The sequence below is a fragment of the Geospiza fortis genome, unplaced genomic scaffold, assembly GCF_000277835.1.
Source record: "Geospiza fortis unplaced genomic scaffold, GeoFor_1.0 scaffold166, whole genome shotgun sequence".
NCBI classification, from domain to species: domain Eukaryota; kingdom Metazoa; phylum Chordata; class Aves; order Passeriformes; family Thraupidae; genus Geospiza; species Geospiza fortis.
The window spans coordinates 2,701,346-2,726,611 of NW_005054310.1; the positions used below are offsets into that span (position 1 = coordinate 2,701,346).

Sequence of the window (25,266 nt, forward strand, 5' to 3'; positions counted from 1 at the left end):
CAGCAGTTCTGCAGCAAGCATAGCCAGATCATTTGAAAATTGAAAAGAAAATCAATTGCATGTTTTTATTTTAAAAGAGCCTCCCTGTGGGAATAGGTGTGGGCGTGAGATCTCTTTTTAAATTTCATAATATAACATAAACCTGCCAAGATTTTTTTTAAATACTCTGTTTACTGGGTGCCAGAATGATTTTTTTCTCCTGATGATTCTACTGATCTTTATCAAAATTAATCTGTGAAGTGAGTAACACTAACATTTAAAAACAGAATATTTATTCAGACAGCAGCACTGAGCAAAACAAATTTTCAAGGCTGCTATGGGAGTTCAGTGATGACAGCAAAAGTCTATTTACTCATTTACCCCCAAGTTCTGCATGCAGAAAGTTTGTATCAAAGTTGTTTTTCTTTTTTAAAGCAAATAATTTTTTTCTTTATAATTGAGTTCCACAGGTAAAGTTTACAACTAACCTTGCTATCTTCGATCTCCTGGGTTTTTCCTTGAAGCGTTTTCCTCTCTCCAAAATCACAGGTTGACTTTAACGTAAGCTGACAAGCAAGCATCGAGCTCTCTGCCCCAGTAAGCTCCAAGGACTTTGGTGAGTACTTCTGTGAGCCGGCGGGGCCAAGGTTGGGTATCGGGAGGGCAGTGTGGACAGGCTTTGACCCTACGGCTGGCTGCCTCAGCTTGGAGGCAACCCCAAGCACAGGCATGGCTTCTATAAAAGTATCTTCTTTCTGCCAAAGAAAATGCTCCTGACCTCAGTCTGGTAGGCTCCAGCTTCAGCAATTTCAGAGCAAATGCTTTAAACAAAAGTAGCAGTCATCTTTTCGAAAAGTCTTAAAACAATAATATTGCGAGTTTCACAAGGAAGCAAAATCTTTCCTTCATCTCTCCCCTCTCCCTCGCAGCCACTCACACGCACTGCTCAGTGAGTCAGTGGCTCTGTAAGACTAAACGCTCCTCTGGGGCGTGAACTTTTCTTGAAGGTAACTGCCACAGAGCTGCCTGTCTGGGATTAAAGGACTCATAAATTCGCTTTCTCTTCTTCCTAAAGCATTCCAGGTCTGTGCATTAAGTGAATGAAGGATGGGAGAAAAGGAGAGAGAGAAGAGGGGAAACGTCCCCGTACTCCAACTGTCAAAACAGCTCAGAGACCACAACAGTGGAAGCAGAGACCTCTTCCTGACTACATAAATAACCAGCCCACATCTCAAAAAAACCCAAACCTTTTTTTTTTTTTTTTTTTTTTTCTGTTTAAGGGAAAAAAAAGGACCTGAGTAGTGGCCAAAGCAAACAGCTGTTGGACGAGTTTTCATCCCGGAAATAATCTCAGCAATGAAGCTGTTTGTCTGATTCCTGGCTATTTTTCACTGCTGACAACCATGAGCTACGGTGTTTCATTCTCTGTTCCTCCCGTGAAATCAGGTTAAAATCGTGCAAGAGCGTGGCTAGAAACAGACACTGAATCACACTGTGGGTAATGTCTGTCTGTGCTATGAAAAATCCATACAAAAACAGAGCAGGATATAGGAGAATTGCAAGCATTGTTAGAAGATTTAGTCAATACAGCTTTCAGAGCTTTTTTTTTTTTTTCTTTCTTGGTGGTGGTGTTAACGTCATCTATTCAGTGTTAACACTTCCCTTTCTAAAAACAGTGAAAGCCCCATGAAGTCCATGTCCAACACATCATTTCTGCTCACAGAAATATTCTTTCTGGCAACCTCAAATCCTTGCACATAGAAATACAAGTCAGGCAGGCAGAGCAGGCTCCAAATGAGTCATGATGGACAGTCCAAATTGTTGAGCAGCATAAACACTCACTTAAAAGAACAACTGTAAATTCCTTTGAGAGTCTGTAGCAGGGGAAACCCTTTTAATCTGACATGAGGAAAAAAACCTGTGCAGAAACATCACACCATTCAACTCCTATGGGATTGTATCACCCAGCATTATAGACATAGGGTTTTTTGTTATGTCTTCCAAAATAAAACATAAGATGACTTCACTTATTCTGCCCCAATATACTACTACATGGTATTAACTACACCTTTCTTGAACAGTATGTGCTATTACCACCACAGATAAAAGCACAAGAGAAAATGAGAGCCCTCTGGACTTTTATGTTCTCAAAACAAGGATGGCAAAAGTTTTTAAAAGCATTGAAAAGAAAGTAAATGAGAAGCAGACTAAAAAGATCTTAAATCATGCTTTAAAATTATTTTGCAGAATAAATGTGTGATGCCTGCAGTATTGTCCTCTATCATTCATTTACAAAGATCACACTGACACAGTAAATAAATTCAGCTCTCTGTACTGACTTACAAATTACTCCATCCTTGCTTGTGGTTTGTAGGAGTGAATTTAACCTGTTGCAGTAATCTCCTGAGTTTTGAAGTGAGAATACAGAGAATCAGCAAACACATTTCAGCATCCTCTGTTTATCTGCCATTTGGTTTTGCCATCATTAACAACAGATGCAATGGGTTTTGTGCAAGAATGCACAGAGGTAGCTGCTCTGAATTTTAGACAACTTCAGCCCACAGGATACATGAATTTGCTCCAATGATTGGAATATTCTTGTTCAGGGTGATACTTCAGATCTTCTGCAGAGCAAAGGGGAAGAAAGCTCCTTGCACAGTCTGCATTTGTTTTCCAGCATTATAAAGCACTGAGGCTGTGTAAGGAATTTAGATTTCTTAGGCCCGACTGTTAACAGTTAACACTTCAGAAAATGCACATATGCAAAGACTGAAGCGGATTGCAGGAAAAGAGGGATTTATCTCTTGCAAGGTTTGAGAAGATGAAAAATCCTCATGAGAACTGTTACCCAATGATCAAGAAAAAGAATAAACTACAGCCATGAGACAGATACTTTTTAAAAAGAACTTTGCCAAAAAAATGTAATTGAATCTTATTACTTCCCGGGGTTATAATTTTACAAAGTAATGCACTTTGGTAATCTTGCTGATCTTCTTTTGAATATGAGTGATGAGGTCATGATACCCACAGTCTCTTTTGCAACCCATTTTCCCAGCACAGAAACCCTGAAAGTAATAAGTAAGCAAACTTACTAGGAGTCATCTGTAATGCATAACCAACAGGATTTGGAAACAATGATGTGAGGCTGGTGTTACTGCTACTCTTTCAAAATAATTTTTCATTATATGTTGACTTTAAAGCTAGTACCAGGTCAGGGCCATCAGCTTCAGAACCCCACCTACCTAGAGTTTGTACAATGATAAATCACAGAAGTGCTTCTGATCTACTAAAGATGCAAAGAAGAGTATGTAAGATTCTTTGCAGGAATCATGAAAAATAATTGAGAAAAGCAATTTTACTCTGTAAGTAAGAATGCAGCTACAAACCTAGTCTTCCTTTTCTTGTTTTCTCTAATTCTAAGCGAAAGATTAATAAACAAACATCTGCTACTCTTTGAAATCAACTACAATTTTTGCTTGAAAGCCCTTGTGTACCTTATGGTGAATGTAGGTATTTTGAAGGCTGTCTTGGGGGAAAGAATATTTAACAACTAAGCTTCAATACCGTTTTCCACACAAACAGGAAAGTATGGGATAAAGCATCTGCGGACAACATACACAAACTGTCACCACCAGATGCAGGTGCTGGTGGGATGACCCTGCAGGCAGAAGGTGTCCAAAGATTCTGTAAGGGAAGGAATTGTGGGGAAAGGGCAAAGTTGGAAGCTGCGAAGAGGGGCACAGTGTCAGGCATCAAGCTGACCATGTGAATTTGTATTTTCCTCAGTTATCTCTGTAGTGGAAAGTTAAGTGACTGTCAAGCAAGGCAGACAGGGAGAAGCTACAGTCAAAATGAGGATGATTTAGATATGTGTGAATAATGTCCAAACAGAAAAAAAGGCATATCTGTGAGAAATAGGGGTGGAGAAGGCTATAACCTGGAGTTACATGAAATCAAACACAACACTGGCATGAGGGACGAAAGTATATTAGTCAGGATAGAGAAAGCAGTGAGTAAAAAGATATGACTGACATACATAAGGGACAGACATATTCACTTGGTTACATTAAACAGATATATCTAGAAAGGGACTGCAGAGAAACAGGTCAGGCTAAGCAATGCTCAGAGAGGAACTGTAGGTTTGTAATTTATCCTCTTAGACTTTAGAGTAGACATCCTCCAGCCAGACATGTAGGGGACATCATCTGGATTCAGGAGGATAAACACAGATCATGACTGAAGTCCTGACACAAGGGACTTGATGTGCAGAAAAGGTTGAAGAGTTACGAAGAAAAAATAGAGGGCAACATTTCAATTGAGATGCTAGGTAAGAAGACAAAAATGTAAAGAGGAACCAAAAAATAGAAAAACAGAGCAAAGGTCAAAACACAATCTTTAGTAGTTTTGTAGTGGCAGTTCCAGTGATATTTTGAAGGTAGGGCCATTGTTTTAGCTGATAAAATAGTTACAACCTGGCTGTAAAGCATGACTGTGAAAGTGTCACACATTTTTACAGAAATTATAATTATATTAATGATCTGTACCTCAAGTAACACAGTATGTATACATTCAGTATAATAGTCCCCACATCAAAAAAAATGTAATATTTATTTCAAATAGCAGGAGATAACACATCTGAAGTCTAAAACACTTCATAAAAGAAGATATCAGTCACTTGTAATGTTATGGTGAGTTTTTGTTCTCAAGAAATAACTGCGCAACACCCCAGCATATATTTCATTTCCTTCATTGAGCCTGATACCAGTATGAATCCCATGAAGGTTGCTCCCCTTCTGCAACCCCAGCCCTCAGACAAACTCTTTGCATGAACTGAACAGACAGCTGGCAGTGTGTCCCAGGGGACACCTGCCTCAAAAGTGGAGCCAAGATATTTGTTTGCTCCTTCTGCTCTATGATGTTCAACAAGGAAGCTGTTGCATGCATAGAGGGTCAAACAGGAAATGTCAGGGGTCCAGACACTGCAGAGCTCTGTTCTGAGCTGTTTCCCCACTTCATCCCACTGGTGTAGCAGCTGTGTATAGAGTTTACATGAGCCAGGCCAACTTCAGAATGAGCTGATACAATCTTGAAATCATTGTGCTCAATGATTTCAGGTTGAGCAGAAAGTTTTCCCAGCTGGGGATGGACAATTCTTGAAAAAGCAACCAATGGTTCTAAATTACTGCAGGTACCTGAAGCAAGATGATTTATTTATTTACTCCAGATAAGATGGTTTTGAGCTTTAAAAATGCAAATAAAACGCTGTTTGGCGTAACAAAATATGTTCAACCTGTCAGATACTGATGAGACAAATCCTTCAGCTCCAACTCATGTTCACAGCATAATTCTATGGAAAATATTTTGTTATTATAAAAATCAGGTGAAACCATTAGTCTCAAGGCAAGATATTTAACAAGTATTTAACCCTGTCTGCAAGTATGTAATGCTACTGAGTAAGCTGCCGTTGTTTTTCTTAACAGTTTTGTATTTCAAAAGATATATACTCCAAAGCCCAGTTACAGTCACAGAAAAAGGTGCATCCGGCTTCCTAAAGGAAATCCTTCTGCTTCAGCTGAATGTTTGGGGAAGCTTTTCAAAGAGGACAACTTTTAAATAAGGATACAGTTTTATCATCTGAACAATTTGGCCTTTCAAAACTCAGAGAGGAGTTTAAGGGCTTGAAAGTATTAACTGATAAAGTGACCGGTTTTTCTATAGTTCATTCATGCTGTACCTTTGCAGCATCTTCCATCAGATAGTTTCAGACCTTTATGTGTAATTTAGTACCATACCACCCTGTGAAGCATGTAAGGTATACTAAAATATTGTCAAGTGGAACCATGAGGTTAAATGCCCATCCCAGGTTCATATGGGGCTTCAGTACATTCTTTCTTATGTAATGGGTGTTTGTTTTTGTTTTTTTTTTTAATTCTAAATCTGTGCAGGTTAAAAATTACAGTTTTTTCCCTTTGTTGTCCACTCTATTTAATTATGAAGTATTTGGCTTAAAGGAATTGAGCTTAAATACTATAGGATTGGAAAATATAAACTAAAATTTTATGAGGATAAGAAAGAACTGATGGCAACTGAACACACTATGTAAGTATTTACATACTGATCTACTGGCTAGACCACACAGCCAGCTGGTAAAGCTTAATGAAAGGATCAGCTTTTCTCTTTGGGAGGTGGAAGAGGAAAACGGAAAGAAAAGGATATTCTCTTTGTTCATTTCTAAGCAAATGACCCAAACAACAACCGCTGAAGACTCTCAAGTTGATGTTAACTGCAACTAACAGGGAAATATACCCACAATCAGCATAAACTGGTCAGAAATCTAACAGTCATCCTAAGGATTGAAGTGACAGCTTTTCTATCTTTTTGTCCTTGTCTCCTTGGTTTCTCACTTACAAAGCCTCTCCCAGACACAGTCATAGCAGGCACACTGGCTTCTCCAGTAGCCTCCTGGACACTGACAGGTATCTTTGCCTTTTTCCATTTCTGCTCTCCTCCCATTTCGTCTTTTTTCCTCTGAAAGGATTTCCGGCTTTGTATCACTTTTGATGGGGCCTGGCAAATTATGATTTCTACTGCTTGCCCTACACTTTCTGCCTTAGAATACGTGACTTCAGGGCTGCATTGTCAAAGAGCATTTCTCCCACTTATCAGGGTAATTAAGAGCTTCAGCTCTTTGTAGAACTGCTGGAGAAATATCTAAGGTAGACACAACAAAACCAGACATTTATAGAATGCATGATTAAGCTCTTAAGTGATAACATTACTTTTGGTGGAAGTGGTGAGGAACAGAATTCCTAGCCTGTTTTTAATAATAGTATTGATGGAAGAAGTTTTGTTCCATTTGAAATTTTGATCAAAGTTTAAATTATCAGGTGTTCCCATTGAAATATGATCCTCATGAATTCTCTGTAATCACTACTGCTTTCAATACAAATTCCCCTGGAAAAAACAAATTTCCCAATGTACCTACACCCCAAAATTTTGATGGAATATTTCACTTGATGCTATAGAGACATTTTTAAGTCCTAATTAGATGAGAAGGAAATTGTTGTTATTTGTGGTTAATCAGAGCTGTTCTGACTCTTGATACTAACTGTGAACTGTCCAGAACTTTCATCCGAAATTTCTTCAGAGAAATTGACTTGCTTTCCTTACTATGAAATTTCCTAGCAAACTGTAAAAAATAACTCGTAAAAAGAAACTGCGACTAAGCAGGAAGGAATCTGCTGATTATCTGCCATCAGGTGGCTGGCAGAGTGGCAAACCTATGCTTTCATCTGCAGGAAACTTTCCTCTTATGAGCACTCTGGATCTGATAGAGGGTTTCAAAATCACAGTTATACTGGCATTCACTTTAGCATTGCAGTGAAAAACTTCTACATAAGGTTCCCACAGGTCTATTAAAAAAAAAAAAGTTACTGTAGAAAAATAGCTTAGAAACATCTGGTACAGTCATGATCAGACTCTTGGCCAAGTGCAGAAACAACAGTAAGAGACTTTGAAGTCAATCAGCTTTGCTATCACCAGCAGATAGTCCTGCAGTCAGTGGAAATTGCTGCACAGAGAGTTTAGGAGATATGAAGAAAACCTGCTCTGCCAAAAATGTATCTAGACAGCAATGAAGAAAAAAACAATTTTTTTAACAATCAGGAAAACTGTTAGGAGTGAAAGGTTAGCAATAGGTGTTAAAAAAAGAAAAAGACTACATTAATACTTAGAGAATACTTCATGAAAATGAAGATGGATATATTTTAAAGGATTAGCTTTGATATTTGACCTTAAACAAGTGCAAGCTGCACTGCAGCTGGAGAAGCACTTCTGACTCATGATCTACTGTCTGCTTCTTTCTTGCTTTGAGACTGTAATCATTCAATGCCAACTTGCATCCCCCACAGTTCATACCTACTATAGCTATACCACCTCTACCCATCTGCTACCCCAGACCTTGATCTAAGTAGCAATTATTGCATATTACTTCCTGTTATTCCTCACTGCTTATCAGTATAGCGGAATGATCCCAGAAATGTTTTTGGTTTCCTGTTGGCCTCTGCAGATAGTCATCATAACTAATTTTGTTATCAAGTAACCCTTCCTACAATGCCCATATTATTTTCATCTTCTTTAACCATATAAATATTTGATATTTATCCGACATTTCCTGTGATTTGCAGTAATTCAGGGGACACTGATATGCATTTTAAAGGCAAGATTTCCTTTGGCAAACATAACATCTCAATATAAAGAATGTAAAAGACATTATAGGTTTTGGTGAAGCTTTACAAGTACCATTATATCACCTTCCCTGACACAACTGCCATCAGAAAATCTGGCATTTACAGTGCTGTCATGCTGGGTGGATGTACTGGTGAGGCATTATGCCCCATGGCAGTGCTAGGTTTGCAGCTTCACTTCATTATCTTAAGGGTCTTTTCTAACCTAAATAATTGTATGATTCTATAGGCCCCACTGCTGCACACTTCCCTTGCACATCATCTCTTCCTGATGGTCAGAGGCTCCATCCTGAGTGTTGAATCTTTTCTGTGACCAGTTTTTCATTTTGGATCTCAAGTTGCTACATGAAGAACAGATATTGTACCTTGAAGTCACTCTAAGGTTTTTTGTTTGTTTTGATACACAGATATGCTCTTTTAACCATGTGTTTTGTGCTGCTTGCCTGCTCTGATTGAGTTATGATAATACCATACAGAATCCACATTTTTCAACAGTGTTTCTTCACCAGGGCATATCACCACACACACTGTGGTTTTCCTGCTCTTGTCTTGTGCTTGGCCAGCTTGGAACTCTGGCAGAGATGGTCACTCACCTCTACCTGGAAAATATTAAGCAGACAGGCCTTGTGTGTCAATGAATGAAAAACCTTGACCACGTATAGTTGAGCTGTAAGTGGGTGCTCTCTTCTTTCAAATAAAAATCGGCCTAATGCACATACTAAAAATCTCAACCGTCTGCCTCTGTCTCCTGTTGGCCATATGTGAACATTTCCTACAGTGAGCCTTGAAAGCTTGTGCCTTTCTCCAGTCTGCTATGATCAGAGCGTGCTCCAGACCAACTTCTGAAATGTGTTCTGTATGTCACTAGACTAAACCTTCCCCTTTTTTGATCAATAAATGTTAAGGAACTGATGTTTTTCATTACCAAACATCTCCCATCTATGCTAAACCATACACCTTGTGTCAGCCCAACAAAAATCTAAGAGTAAATTACAACAGCAGCTTTTCCAGTCAGCAAATTGTATTTCCTCACAACTACTCTGTCTATAGATGCATGATTTTATCTTTTGTGTGTATCTTTATGTACACATGAGTACACATGTTTAACATGTCAGACAGACATTAATGTCCTTTGAGCAATTCACCTGGGTTGCTTTATCTTTCACAAAAAAAAAAAAAGAAAACAGAAACCATCAAACTCTCAATAGCACACAGCTGTCAAAAATAACTTCAAATCCTGCAGATGTTAGATGCTTCCTTCCTGCTTTTCTGCATACTGGGGAGAAATATGACCTTACAGATGTGGCGTGTTATTAAAAAAAAAGGAAGCTATGTTTATATATTGGTCTTACCTTCCAGTGCAAGAAAAGAGCTAGATGGGAGACAAATAATACAACTCCTCTCCCAGCTTTCATCCATCACTTGGGCTTTTAGAACTGACATATGTAACAAGCATTTGGCAGCCATAAAAGCAACATCAGCATTCACAAATTAAAAAATAAAACAGAAAGCCAAAATATTTTTTCCCACCTACAATAACCCTAGGATAAGCTACAAAGAAAGCACAGTTTTATCAAAACCAGAAGGGAGACTAAACTGGCTATTTAGCTGCAGCATTCAGGTATAAATCAGCAAGAAGTTAGGTATAAATCAGCAAGAAGTTAACAGCCACTAGTGAAAACGTCGCTGGTGGCATGTGCACCTTCAATGGTGACAAAGGCAGAAGCTATTTGCTTCAGATAGATATGTCTTTAGAAAGAAAAGATCTTCATTACATGTTCATGCAGCACCACAGCTAACAATACAGCAACTTTCCTGATCCAGGAAGATTTTCTATTGGTACAAAACTGTGATTCCCACCACTTCTCTAGGCCAAGTACAGGACATACAGTACAGTCTCTCTCTCTGTTTAGAAAATATATAATTAGATTCCATACATTATTCCTTTCTATTCCTTTATTTTTTTCTTATATTCTCTTTGAAATTTTTATTTTTCATTCCATTCCCTTCTCTGCACCCAGTGAGGGAATATTCTCCAGAATAAGAACAAGATGTGCAGGCAGTATTTTTATTTTCTTTTCAGAAACCATTGCAGCACAGCATGAAAATTTCTGCAGTACAAACCACCTGAGCAACACTGGAGTCTGTAACTAGCAGACTATTCAAAAATCTCCTCCAATAACCTGTCAAAAGATTCTGGTCTTCTCAGAAACCTACTTCAATTTAGGAAACTTCCCAATATCCCATTATTTTGATTTTAGCTTTATATTTTACTCACCTAAAGTATAATCCAGCCACTTCTGCTTATATTGTACTACTTCTTTTTTAGCTTTCTATGGAATTTCTTGACTCTAATATACCTGAGCACTTTTATTCTCTCTTACATAATAAAGGTGAAGCAGTCCAATGCCTAATGCCATGGGATGTTAATGCAAGGAGCAGGAGTCTATACTTGCTTGAATATATTAGCTAAAGATGGTGGAGGAGGAGGGGAAGAATGAAAGAGGGATACACAATGTGCAGTTTGCTTTCTGACCTGGAAAAGGTTTCCTTTTGTGATTAGAGTTCGCGTTCCAGGCTAGTTACATTCCGGCCAAATTGATTTTCTCACCCTTACATAACTGAACTCTGTTCTTCATTATATGGGTGTAAATCTGCAGCAAAAACTTTGAACTTCCAATGAGTAATTCTAGATTTATGCCAGAGTAATTGAGAGCAGAATGTAGCCTCTTGGTTGCTCACAGATATTACACTATTTAGGATTTCTATCCTCCAACACACTTGTGACTATTCAACTTCACCCTAGCTCCCTCTTCTTTCCTTTAAGCTATTCTACAAGTTGACACAATATTTGGAATTTTTAATACAAATCATATTTGGAAATATTTTACTTCCAAATCAAGGGAAAATGTAACTACTGAGAATGTATGTATCAAGAGGAGCCTTTTTTTTCCTCAGAGAAAATCTTTAAGAATGATACAGAAGCATTCTTCTGTGCTGACACAGGCTTCATGCATGACTATCCAGCTCTTTTTCAAGTCTGCAGAACTGTTATTATTTATTAATCTCTAGAGTGCTAATATTATTCAAATAGCAAGCAGCTCAAAAAGTTCACTAAATCTATATCTTTAAACCATTACACAACTATTTTGTAACCACTGAACTCATTAAAAATAAAAATTATTTCAATGAAGTGTACTTTCTAAGTGCTGCATAAACTTTATCCCTGGTATAAGTTTAATTAATTCCAGTGAGTTTTCCTCCAGCAGGAAAGATTTTATTGTTTATATTACATGCCAACAATTCGCTAGATTTAACAAAATATGAATCCTTCTTATGTTATAACTTCTGTTTAAAAATTTATCCCAGTAGGGTTTTTTTTTAAACAATTTTGCTGATAATGTCACCCTTTGTTTGCTCTTCACAGAAGCCAGCAGGGTCTCAGAGATATTCTTGTGCGTGCTAGTGGCTTCAACCCACCCTGTTTGTTCACATAACACCAAAGTACCTGGAGCTCAGAAATTCTGACATTGTCCTACTGTGACTAGAGAATTGCTTTTCTTTGATCTTTGATTTCAAGAATCCTACACTTTCCCCCTCTTTGAGGAAAGACAGTTGGTTTTAATTAAAAAAAAATAAAAACATTAAACTGGAGAATTTCCCAACAGGAAACAGAGTTAAAGTGAGCCAAACCTTAGTGCCATACCTTTTGGATCATGCCCTCAAGTAGGGTGTAAATATCCAGTCCTTTGAAACTTCAGCTTAGGCCACCTTAAGTTCTCACTACTATCTGGATTTACAGTGTACAAATGAAATCAAAATCTTACAGAACAGCTAGTTCTCAAACATGGCTTCAAGCTAGGCTGTTGAAAGGCTAGAATTTTAAAGGTCTCTACTTTAAAGGCCTCTGAGTAAGCAATTATCACTGATTTCAATGAAAGGGAGAGGAAAAATCCATTCCTAATTACAGTGGTCTCAGGGAACCCAAGAACCAAGCCCAATTTCCACAAAAATCTTTCCACAAACAGAAATCTTTCCATAGACTTTGGTGGCCACATGTGCTAAATAGTTCTCACTCAAGGACTCTGAGGCTGGGATTATATTATTCACTTATGTAAATGAGTTCAAAGAAAATATAGAAATTAGTGGGAATGGTATAAACTTTAGGACCACTATGAGATTTGCTTAAATTGGCAGGCTAAACTATTCGGCATCACTTCTATAAACTCTTTGAAACAAATTTGGCTTAAGCAGAAGTTCTTATGAACTGATTAAAAAACTTATCAAGGCTGGTTTAAAAGATTTATTTATTCAAATTCTCTTATGCTACTGGCAGCCAAGTTGAAGTCAAAACTCAACTCTGATTGGAAAAAGTCATTTGAATGTCAGAGGGTTATGTAAAAGCTGAGACTTTTTGCCCAGAAGTAAATCTGTGAATGTTATATTGATAGCGCTAGTCCGAGAAGTCAGAAAAGGATTTAGAATCTGGAAGCCTCAGATGCTTTTGAAATTATTTTGAATCCACATAAATATGTTGGTTTCTCCCTTCTGGAGAGGGGTCACAGAGAGAAGCCATTGCTTTTTTTTGCCATGATATGAGTAAAATGTCTATTCCCAAATGCCTTCCAAATTCTAAGTCTCATGCCCTGGAGTTTTGATCCTAATGGCAGGGCACCCAGAGTTTTTTTGAAGTCTGATAGAAACCTTCCTATAGCTATTAATATTATACAGATGAGACTGTATAGCAATGGAAAGCAGTATCAAACCTCAGTAGTCTTTTTCTATTTGTTTCAAGATAAGAATCATAACCACAGGACCCCAAGATCTGTACAGAGCACAAAAACATCTGTCCACCCTTAGGGAATATAGTGGGTGAGAGACTGGGAATCATCCAGATTTTGCTGGTAATACCTCAACATATGCCAGTCTGTTTGAAGAGATCTGAACTGCAAATCAGGAAACCGTCATAACTATGATGCTAAGAAAAATATTGTGAGAGATTATGATCTTATAGTCAGTAGAATTCAGACAGAACAGAGTAGATACTCAGAAAAAGTATCACCTACTTGCAGGAATAGCAAGATGAGAGCCTATCACCATCCATCATCCATTCATCTATTCATGCATCTATCTATGTTATCCTAATTATGGGAGCCTGGCCACTCAGTATTCTCATGCTCATTTTATTCCTATACCTATCTATTGAAAAAGAAAACAGTACTGCTCTATTCTAATGCTCACAGTAATGGGTGTTTTTGAGTCATGACCTGGATTCTGCAGTAATTTCATCATTACCCATTCTACTGTTCCTCAGCTGATCAATGTAGGAAAAAATCCACATTATTATGCATAGCCTATGACTGCATTTCAGTTAAAAAAATCCTATGATTTAAGCTTCCTTCTAACCCTTCTAGAGCCCTTAATTATATAGATTCGAAAATGTACCCTATAACTATTATGGGTCCAGCTTGAAATTAATACTTGGGGTTTTTTCCACTTTTACAAAATTCCTAACTCACCATAATTTTTTTACTTTAAAGATTCCATACTAAATCCAAGTTTTATAAGCTCTTGGAGAGGAGAACTGAGAGTCACCAGACATTTTTTTCTGCTTGCAGCTGAACCTGTTTTGAAACAATCTGTGTCTATAGAGTTTGTTAGATGTATGCATAAATAGGTGTAGTTAATGAGCAATTTTAAAATTTTCTGTCTCACATTAAGTCAAATATGATGAGGTATAGATTAAAATACATGAGCTCAGTTGTAGTGAAAAAAGCTAAGGCATACGAGAAGCTTTCAGCTGTACACAAGGGTAATGTACTTCCTAAAGGTTTGATCCTGCAGCTCTAGCACATACTCATTTCTCATCACATCATGAGTTCAATCATCACATGCAGACTATAAAGCCATATCCATTTCAAGTCACTAAGCAGAACTTGCAAGTTGAAGCTGGTGGGAGTTGTGCAGATATAGGACAGTAGCTGGCTCTGAGGTTTTTGCTAATTTGTTCACCATCCTTTGAAGCACAAAAGCAGGAAAGAAAACCACATGAAATATTAAATCATCCCACATTTCCAGGAAAGTTCTGAAACAATTAAAAGCTACTACCCTAATGTATAGATGTTAGTCAGTCCTCTAAGAAAGCCAGAAAAATTGTAATAGGAGTAATAAACTTTATACTTACAAGTACAACAGCAGAGTTTATGTTTGGTTGTTATCCACTGAGCAATAAAATATCTATTGAGCACTTAATAAATAATTGTAAAAACACAGGCTGTTATATTTCAGGCAATAGTTTTATTGGGAAAATTATTTAGATATTCCTCCAACTTTAAAGACATACGACCATCACAGATTCAGATCTGGACTGGGACTTGACAAAGAGAGTTTATAAAAGCATGAGGAGACAGATGGCAACAAAAGAAATGTTTCAACAGAAAACAGGTAAAATATATTAAAAAAATCTAAATTCCATACTGAAAATTACTAGCAGTAAATTATTCCTTCTTTTCTTTTAAAACTAGCCCTGCTTCTTGTCTGAAAACTACTTTGTTCTTCTTTCAAAGTGACCTGTTTAAGTTACATTTTAAGTCAGGTACTGATAAATTTCAGTGAGTGACTAATTACATTTTAAAAAAGCACTGAAAAGCATATCTTTGCCACATTTCTTCCAGATATTTTACTCTTAATTTTGAAAGTATTTCATTTCAAAACATTCTAGATTATTTCTTTATAAAAAGCATTTAAAACATACTAGATCAAACAAAATCCTTTTCTCTCTCTGAAACAATTAAAATTTTTTAAAATAGAGTTGCACAGCTGTAAGGCAAAAGAAGAATAGCTGATGTTGGCAAGCAGCTGTTGTGCAACATGCCTGTTTCGCAAATGAATCATAATTGTGTCTCTTGAAACTTGTGCTCCCCCATCTGTCTGTTGTATCCGTTACAGAGAGGAACATGTCTCTATGAAATTATGAACTACATTTTGTATTATGTTAGAACATATGTCTAATCTTGCCCAAAGCAAACCTATCAAATTCCTTGCCAGACAGCTGCCCTTCCTGCAAAAGATGGTTGACATCTTGGTAGGAGAATAACACTGAAAAAACCATTGAAACTGCAATTTGAAACCTACTTCTTCAACTGTTAAGTCTACTTCATCTGTTTGACTAACAGATGACTGAATGTATCCCATGTAATAGCTATTTAGTGCTAGGCAGGGAGTCACTAGAATTGAGGACTTAATATGGAAAGGGAGCCTTTGAGAAGACCAGTAGAAGTCATAGTTAAGACCTAGTCTGTACTAAAAGAAAGGAGTCACACAAGAGAGTAAGAGGATTAAAGAGGCAGAAAGGGCTTTGCCTGTTCTAGGACACATGGAAGCAGGAATTCATCTCATGCATCTTCATAGATCTATGTGCAAACAAGCCAGCCCCAGCTGTAATTATGTTCAACAGAGAGAAACAAGAGGCTGCTTTGAGTATAACACTAACCAACCTCCTGAGATGCCTGTTTCCACCAAACACTGTGAGTCTCTTGTAGGTATAACTGGATTGGTATGACAAGGCTACAGTTTCAAGTTACAAAAAATGAGGCAAAACCACAGAATTACTCAATTAGACTATTCACACCTTTGTCCTCCTGACCCCAACATTACTTCCAATTGCATGGCACAGGCCTCTTCTCCTTGGCAGTGCCAATTGTGACTATCAATTGAATTTATCCATTTCTAAACATTTATCAATTTCTAATTTATTTTTTTTAGTATTTCCTAAGGGTAGGATAATTTACCTAATGTAACTCCATAATAACCAACAATTTTTTCCTCCTGAGTTGACTCTGAAAAAAGTCTCAATGACACTGATTTTCCTGGTTTTTTTTTTTTTTTCTTTTCTTTTTGGGCTTTCCTCCATCTTTTGCATTTGCTTGCATTGGCAAAACAAAACAAAACAAAGTGCATTTTGAGTCAGTCCCAAGTCCATATCAAACTCAGTAACATGAGCTTCAGGTTACAATCCAATCATCCAAGACAATCCAAATTTTGGTGTTAAGGACAGAAGTATCCTGTACCACCAGTCATCAAAGATATGTTCTGAGGCTGGGACTGTGCACTGGTTCTATATATAAGGACAGTGACAGTGTTCCATCCGAAGCTGAGATGGGACTAAATGGTCCCACTTGCCACATACAGGAGATCCCTTGCATCCACTTAGACTGCAAGTTCCCTAGGACAATAGCTGATATTGCACATCTGTAAACTGATGGTCCCCAAGATTTCTGGATAATTCTTAGTCTACAGTGCTTCTGCAGAGTTCCGTGTATCCTAATCATGAAAACAAAGATCAGTACACAAAACTCATATTGAAGACCAGCACTGAACACAACCATGGTTTTGCTGCAACCCCTGTGATTATCTAGGAACTAGAGTTCTAAATCAGGTAGCACAACAAGACTGGTTAAGCCCAAACCTAACCCCAAACAGCAACAAACCCACAGAGTTATTTTATTCTTCACCCTACATATGGGATTATTCAAGTGGTGAATACTGTTAGATAAAACTGTAGTGGGTTAAGAGAATTACACCATTGCAAATTTCCTGTGTAGGAAAAATTAGTCTCAGCATAAAATCAATCTCAAGTCTCAACAATTTTTGTACATATCCACAAATTTAAATAGAGTTTTTGGCAAGTAAATAATTGGTTCTGATGCTCAAACTGTGAGCTCAAACTCATAGTCTTGCAACAACCTCTTATTTTTTCACTGATGATTAACAATTTTATGTGAAACACAAGAAATTCATACATTAATTGAATCATCTCTGGTTCCTCTCTTAATTCATAAGGAAAATTGTTCCCAAAGTGCTTCCCATCCAGTACTGAACGTCTTTGACCATCTCCTGCTAGCCACATAGTAACAATATATGAAAATACAAGTTTCTTTCTCAGAATTTCAACAAGTAATAATGTAGCGAATAGAATGTCTGTACCTGGGCAAACTTAACAACATGAACTCTGCATTTAAACGATCTGTCAAACCTTTAAGGCTTCCTTAGGGGACTTCAGCTCCAGAATATTACAGCAGAATGGCATATATTTATTTTATAATTTACCTGTCTGAAGAACATCAGGTTATAGTAAAACTTCGTTAAAACACATCAAAAAGTGTTCATATATAAAAACCAGAAACCTTTTTGGGAACAGCTTTTATGTGTTTAGCAGGAAAAAAGCAATTTAAAAAGTCAATCAAGTAAGTGGCTTTCCACTTATGGTTGTGCTTCATACATTTAATTCTTTCTGTTAACATCCCAATATTTAAAACAGCTTCTTATGTAGGTACATGGAGTTGAAATTATGAAGTATCTTATCACAAATTTAGCCTTCAGTGTTATTGCTTATGGATGGTCCTTACAGTATATTTTGGCTCAAAGGCACAACTCACTCTTAATTTCCTCTCTTTGATAAGTTTTCTGCCCTCAGGGTGAAAGATCGCCAAGGATATCAGCTCAGAAGTAGCACAGATGTATGGAATATTTGTTATGCTATGACTGCAGATCTTATGACCTCATCTGGCTTGATATGACAGGTAGCAAAACCTGGGTTATCTGCATTTTTATCTAGACAAAAAAAAAAGGACTGAAATTACTTTAACTAGTTCCACTTCCAGTCACTCCCTGCACATAAAGATCACAGGGCTGTGTGTAGCCTTAACTGAAATGTTTACTGATTTACAAGTTGAGCTGGGTCTGTGCTGAGGGCTTTGGGGAAATTTTCCACTCTATCCAAGTACTTGTTCAGTCCTTCTAACATTAATGATACGAGGAATATCAATGCCAATTATCTACTAATTGTTGCCACATCACATCACATCACAAAAATCCTAGAAATTTGCCTAAGAAGAGCTCTCCAGAGGGTACCCAGTCAACCACCAAGCACAGAGGCAGATTAAATATAGGGGCCCCACACATCAGCTCACTGCCTGAGCATTTCTTCACCATCTCCCATGAAGGGGATAATGCAGTTTTGTTAAGCAACCTGTTCCAGTACTTTATCTTCAAAGCAATTAGAAAGCTTTTGCTGGTACTTGGTGTTTTGGTAACAGCATGAGGTCTGGCTTGGGAAAAGTTTGGATGACAAGGGAGCATGTGTATGGGAGTGGCCTTTAGCAGCAGGAAGTATTAGGGTTGTTGCTTTTGTAACTTGGGAAGTTGCCCTGAAATCTTGTGGGCAACGCCTCAGTAAGTTTAGTCAATTTTTTTTCTGTCACTGATCCTGTTTTTAAATACATATTTACATGTTTTGTACCCTAAATCCTTGGGTATTGATTTTATCACACCTCACACTGCAACTTTTCCACTGTATTTCAGACCAGAGTGGGGGAAAAAACCCCATCAACTACTTTTCTTTTCATATAATGTTACTATAGCCTGTCCTTCAACAGAAAATATACCAATATACAAAGAAAGCAAACAAAAATAGTTTTTAACAAAATAAAGCAAAAGATTGTCCAAATAAAGGACAAACACTTTTTAAAATGCATACATTAATAAAAAGGTCCTTGATTCTGTAAAAAATTATTTGTATATTTAACTCTTTTACAATTTAAGTGACAATTTTAGCAAAATAAATTAATTAGTGGGAGCTGTGCAACTAAATCTTCTTGAGGGAACTTAAAAATCCTTTTGAATTTCTCCTACCATGTCATGTTAAGGAGCAAAAAGAAAACATTTTATAAGACCGCTATGTTGAGATTCGATTGCAACAATTTTATTCAGCAATGTACAGTATCTTCAATAAAGGCTGGTCTTTTGGTTGTACTCTGCAGTTCCTGGCAGACCTGAGCACAAGTGGAACTGTTAGTTTATGGAACTGTTAGGTCTACTGGTCTTTTGGTTTTGCCTGGGCTCCCATCAATGTCGAATTAAGTGGATTTGGCTTACAGGCAAGAATCAGGTTGTATTTCTTTAATTTATATATTAGCAAGAGATTGTAAACATATGCATGTGTGCAAATTGGTTTTATTTTTAACTTTGTAAAAGGTTCTCAAACACACTCAATTTTGGCTTCCCTATTATTTAATTCTTGGGTAATTTAATCTTGATTTCACCAATGCAAAAGGGTGAAAAATGAAGAAAAGAAGAAAAGTCACTGGTGGCCTAGAGACAGCTCGGTGGCAGGAAGGAAGAAAAAAACACTGCTAATACCTCTGCTATTATATAAGGATATTCCATTTAATCATAACCCTCATCACAAAGTGCACTTCCGGAGAGTATTGCAAATCAAAATTCACATATACTATACAAAGACTCAATTTTACTAAACTGTGTATGTCTCTAATGTTTTGGCAAATTATTATAAATGGGGCCAAGTCCACCAAAACTTTAGGAGGTATCCAGGCCCATATGTCACCCAAAATACAAAGATGCCTTGTAATTCTCCAGTTCATTCTCCTTTTATTTCAGTTCAAATGGCTCAGATACTCCTGCCCCCTTTTTTCCCCTTCTGAAAATCTGCCGTAGTGTCTGTCTCCTGGAGCCTTTCTGCCAGACATATGGCATTACCTTCCATGTGACATTGCTGATCATCTTGCTCAAAGGGCAGTTCTTCCTACCATGTCCTCCCCTGATATTTCAGAGAGAAAATTTAGCTGAAACCTTTCACAGTTTTCAGACTAATTATCCATTCCCTCATGAAACAGTAAAAGACAGCATTTGTGGTGCCTAAGGAGCTCTTAAATTAGGGAGGCTGATTTTGAAAATTACAAAAACTTAATGAAAAATCAGACATTCACTAAAATTACTCCATACATATTACTGAAAGACATACTTATGATTTTCAAGCATTTTAAAATCTGGTTTTAATAGGTTCTCAATTTAATGTTTTTATAGCAGTAAAGGTGACAAGCCAATAAAAATATTTGGCAAGTCTTTATTTTTTTTCTAGAGTGGAATATAATGAACCCAAGTTAAGACGGATACAATAGTCTAACCAAGTCCATGTCTATCATCCCTGAAAGAAAAAGTGATCTGTAATTCACCATGGAAAAAGCTACAAAACTGTGGGTTTGTTATAAAGTAGGACTGAACATCTCAACCCAATTTTGGTGACAGAGTGCAAAGAGAAAGGAAAAAAAGAGAAAAAGAAAAGAAAAAAAATGAAAGGATTTAGTACAAAGAAACTGTGTTTGATTTGGATCTATTTTATTTCACAAGCAAAAGAAAAAACTCTGTCTCAGGAGAGCAAAAATTAAGGCATGAAAAAGGAGGGGAAAAAAAAATTCACCCCTTCCTTAAACCGTACATTCCTACATAGCCATTGTATCACATAAAACTCTTGAAATGCTAACTGAACAAAAGAATAACTTGGTTCCTTAAAGCTCTGATAAAGTGTGTGCACAGAAGCCACTGACAAGAGACAAACTTTTGACTACACTAGCACTTTTTCCAGAGGAATGTCTTGTCTCTGTAAACATGGCAGCATCAGAGTCAAAACTGTATTTCATTTCAAGAGTTTCTAACAGAATACAAAATTACCTTCTTGGCTATTTCATCCAGGATATTTGTATTTTTCCAAAAGCATATGCATGTTCAAATCTCTCTCTCTCTCACTAGAAGTTGCTGCTCTAAAATATGCAGAGGAAGAAATAACAGGAAATTCTTGTCAAAACAACAGAATTATTATATGCCATGATTAAAGATAAAAAGGGGAAGTACATTATCCTTCGCAAGATGCAGAGAAGCAGAGCAATGAACTGTCTGAAATGTATGGTTTAAAATTTGAGGAATTAGCCCAAAACAAATGCCATGGATTTGGTTCTTACATATGTTCCAGCTAGCTTTAAAAAGGCCCAATTTTGCCAAATTCCACTCAGTGTCTTCTGTCTTCTGGCAAAAGACTTAGTCTAACAGTGTATAGATCTGAGTGCCATTTTAGTGAAGAATGAGGACAAGACAGATCTTATTGGTTTGAAGAAGATATTTAGAGTGGATACTTGGAAAAAAATTTATGTAAGGAAAAAGAGTAGTCAAGGATTACATAACAAAGTGTAGGGGGGAAAAAGAGAAACTTCAGGCTATACAAGCACAAGGAAACAGCCTGCCATATGACTTCTACTAAGGTCAAAGAGGCAAAGCAGCTTTCATGACACAGAAGCTGTGGAAAATCCCCAGGAAATAAGAGATCAAAGCAAACCAGATCTCAAAAATAGGCCAGTTTTTCCCAACATTAAACTCTAGATCACCATAAGTGTGATTTCCAACATATAAAGAACTTAATAAAAGTATGTTTTTCCTAATGTCATGATTTTTATCACTCCTAAAGTAATAAATACTTTTAGCAGATTGATAGATTTTCTTGGTTTTTTAGACATAAAAAAGAAGAGGCAGTCTCAACCTATTTAATGAATGCTGTGATCAGATAAATAGGCATAGAGGAGAAAAATCCTCTTCCTAAGGCCAGACTTAACACAACTGAGATACGTGGGCTGCTGCAAATGCCACACAAGCTCATCTGTCGACAGTCGACTGCAAAATAGAAAGAAGGTGTAGGAGGGCTGAAAGCTCAACCCCCTAGCTTAAAATCAGAAAATACATATACATTTCTTAACTGTCAGAATAATTAACCAATAAACATGTAACATTCAATGGTTGTGACGATCTCTTCCCTACCAGCAATTTTTTTAGGTAATACTAAATTTTTGATGAAAAGACAGACCATCGTTCAACAACAATTACTGGAGACTCAGAAATCCAGACCAGTTACCACGCAGTATCCCATCATCTATTGTATCAGGAAACCTCAGTTTTAAGAGGAAACTAAAAGCCAATCAGCTTTTAAATTTTAAGAAGAAACTCATAAAGTCAATCAGCAACTATAAACGTGAAGGAGAGAGACTGAGAGCTAGATGTGCATGCAGTGTATTTCTCAGGCAGAAACAGTCCTGGCAGTGCAAACTTCAAATTCAGCCTCTGTTTTCTAAGAGTAAGAGAAAAAGGCAACTGATATAACATGGGTAGCCCAAGTACCAAGAATGAAAAGAAAGATGGGAGTTTCTCCCCTTTGTGTTTTTTGTTCTCTGTCCTTTGAATAGGGTGGGAAATTCCTTGAGTTAGTTACTCCTCATCCTGAATGTTTGGAGGTAGATACGAAAAGAGCTGGGGTCCACTCCAGCTTTGAACACAGAAAAAGAGATTGATTCAGGGAAAGGTCACTTCTACTTTAAAGAGATTTCGTGGTGTTTCTAGCATGGCTAGAGCCGCCACAAGGCTTACCTCCATCCCAGGACCCAGCTCTAATTTTATTTACTGATAGTGGGACCAATTGCTTGATTTATCAAGCAATCAAACCAAGCAGATATTGCTTGGTTTATCTAAATGTCAAAAATGACCAAAGTAAACATGGAATTTACATATCTCTATATACATACCATCTCTCCAATAATCTAAACCACAATGTACATTAATAAAACATTTTCATGTCTTTACCTAGACATTTACTGGACACTTGCCGAAGAAGGTGGAAGGGAATTTGCTTTCTTTCCTTTTGTGAACACAGCAAGACTACTTGCTAAAAAAGGGGGGAGTTGGGGCTGAAATAACATTTCTGTGTTGAACTACTGCAAAACACTGAGCAGCTGTTGTTGCTCAGAGATTTTCCTAGCTTGTATTTATCCACATTCTATTTAATGTGGATCAAGCAGGGAGTAAAATTTTTTCTCACAAACTTGTCCTTCAGCAGGGCTGTGAGCTCAAAAGCTTGTCTTTTCCTTCAGCTGTATCAGCTGTTATAATAATAGATAGCACATCTCCCTATACACCATAAGCTCCCCTTTCATCAATGAAAGCTGAAATATCTGTAGCTGAAAGCACCATTTTCCCTCTGACAAAAGAAAATGTTGAATTCAGAAGACTGAAAAGAAGCAACTGTTGAGCATTAAACAACTTGATGAGATCTTGTAGAAAAAAAACCTAAAAGGCAGATGTCAGTTATAGTGGAAGCCAAAGAAAAAATGAAAGCTGTAACAAATTAAAAAGTGTTAAAAAAGAACCTAGCCAGATACTTGACTGCTTTGGTTTTCTGATTGTCTGGTCCCAGTTTCTGTGTGATCTGAGCTAGTATCAATCTGGCCTCAGGTGAGTCAAGGGTAGGTGCATATTGCTGGAGGAATCAAGGCTTCCCAACAGTATCTTCTCTACCACCAAATGCAACAGCATTTGAAGAACTAAGTACTCTTATTGCAGATGGAGACACCAGGCCACAAAGGCCTTTTAATGCAGCAGCAGCTGGAAATACTGTGTATTAACAACACTGCTCCAAATGCCTTGCTCAGACCTAAGCCACACACCTATTAAAAAGTGTGAAAAATATGATGTGTAATCAGTGTCATCTGATTACTGTGGCAGTACAAGAAGGGGCAGGGTTCACACCCCATAATGAGTGTGCCTTGCTCCCCCCTTTACAATGGTATGAGGTTGATACCCAGCAGTGGAGCACCACCCCACTACCTCCATAGAAGTCTGGGTCACAGCAGGTTACCCTGTGCAATCTGAGGAACCGGAGACACACACTAAGAGCACCCTTATGGCTTCAGAGCTATCATCGTGGGTTTTCCTTAAAGTGGGAGAAGAAAACATATCCTTTTCACCCTATGAAGCTTACTAGAAATACTACTTAAGGCTACTGGCAGACTTCTTGGGGATTCCAGTGAAATACTGAGGCTCAGAAGCATTATATTTATGGCACTGAGCAGGTAACTACCTGAATAAATGTCCTCTGTGATTACTCCTGTCTCTTGCTAATCCCATCAAATCTGGCAGGTTTGACTGTATGTTTCCTGAGAGGAGGAAACAGCCATGCATTTGTAGACTGATGAGAGGAAATTTACAGGTTTTTCAAGTGACAGGAGATGGGAGTGGTGGGAGGAAGGAGAGAGAATTCCATTCTGTGAATGTTCATGAGTTTGTGTAATTATACAATTGGAGGTAGATAGGAAAAGACTCCAAGTCCAACCATGACCTAGTATAAAACCTAGAATTTCAAAAATAAAGTAGTACTCTACTCTAGGGGTAGCACATATACTACTTCCCTTTACTTCAACTGGTACTTATCTGAGAGGTTTATTTCCAATACTAACTTGGATGTAAGATCACTAAAGGAAAATAATGTGATGTATGAGCACAAGGAAGAAGAGAATATGAAAGGGCCACCAATATGTAATGACCTCAGTTTGTAAAACATGTCTTTAACCATGACACAGCTGCCTGATGACATGGAGGACATTACAGTTAAGGATTTTCCAGTCCTTTTGTTTTAAATTCCTACATCCAGAGCTTTGTAACTTGTCCATAAACTTCAGCAACCCTATTCACTATGGTTGAGCACCTTCTTAAATATTGATCTGGCTGTGTCATTAAAGTAGCTATTACATAAGCCTAAACAGAAAGAGCTTTCAAGTAACATTATTTAAGAATTGACCCCCTAAAGTGTAAAGGGATGCTTCACATCCATCAAAGACATTGTCTTAGCTGCAAAAGTTACCACGAGGTATTGCACACTTTCCTCAAAAAGAATTGCAGAAAGCATCCACTACAAGATTATAGCTGTACCTTCTTATTTATAACCTAGAGATGATAACCTAAAGCTCAAAGTTCATGCCTTTTTCATGGCCACTTTGATCTCCATGAAGAAGCCTGAGGACAAGTGTATTTCATCCTCACATAACATTTTATGAATTATTTGTAAAGCACAGTTGGAAAGCAAAATATTTACACTACTTCTTGCACGGAGGTAAGTTGAAAGTAGCCCCAAAGCTAAGTTTTTTACTGCCACAAAAGGTCTTCCTGAATACAGTCCCCCCCACAAGCAGCTGAATGCACTTTTCCTTTAATGTATGGTATCCTTGTAGGATGAAAATAATTTTCTTTGAAAAAACGCTTGAGGCAAAGTTTACTATTGCTAAGATAAATGTTTACAATAAAATTTCTAACGTCCTTAAAGTCAAGATGCTTTTTGATATTTGAAAAAAAAAAAAAAGCAGAGGCATACATC

At 37.4% G+C, this 25,266-nt stretch overlaps 1 protein-coding gene across 9 annotated transcripts in view; it reads right to left on the reverse strand.

Annotated features, from left to right (window-relative positions):
* Positions 1-25,266, reverse strand: part of NAV3 (neuron navigator 3) — a 497,733-nt gene that overhangs the window by 249,896 nt on the left and 222,571 nt on the right. For 6 of the 9 annotated variants that reach the window (XM_031055559.1, XM_031055558.1, XM_031055557.1 and 3 more), the window contains exon 1: positions 468-1,058. The exons of the other annotated variants lie outside the window; for them this stretch is intronic. In XM_031055559.1, coding sequence (XP_030911419.1) covers positions 468-710 — 243 coding nt within the window. In that variant the 5' untranslated portion in view covers positions 711-1,058. Of the gene's footprint in view, positions 1-467; positions 1,059-25,266 lie in introns of those variants that run through there. 9 annotated transcript variants of the gene reach the window in all.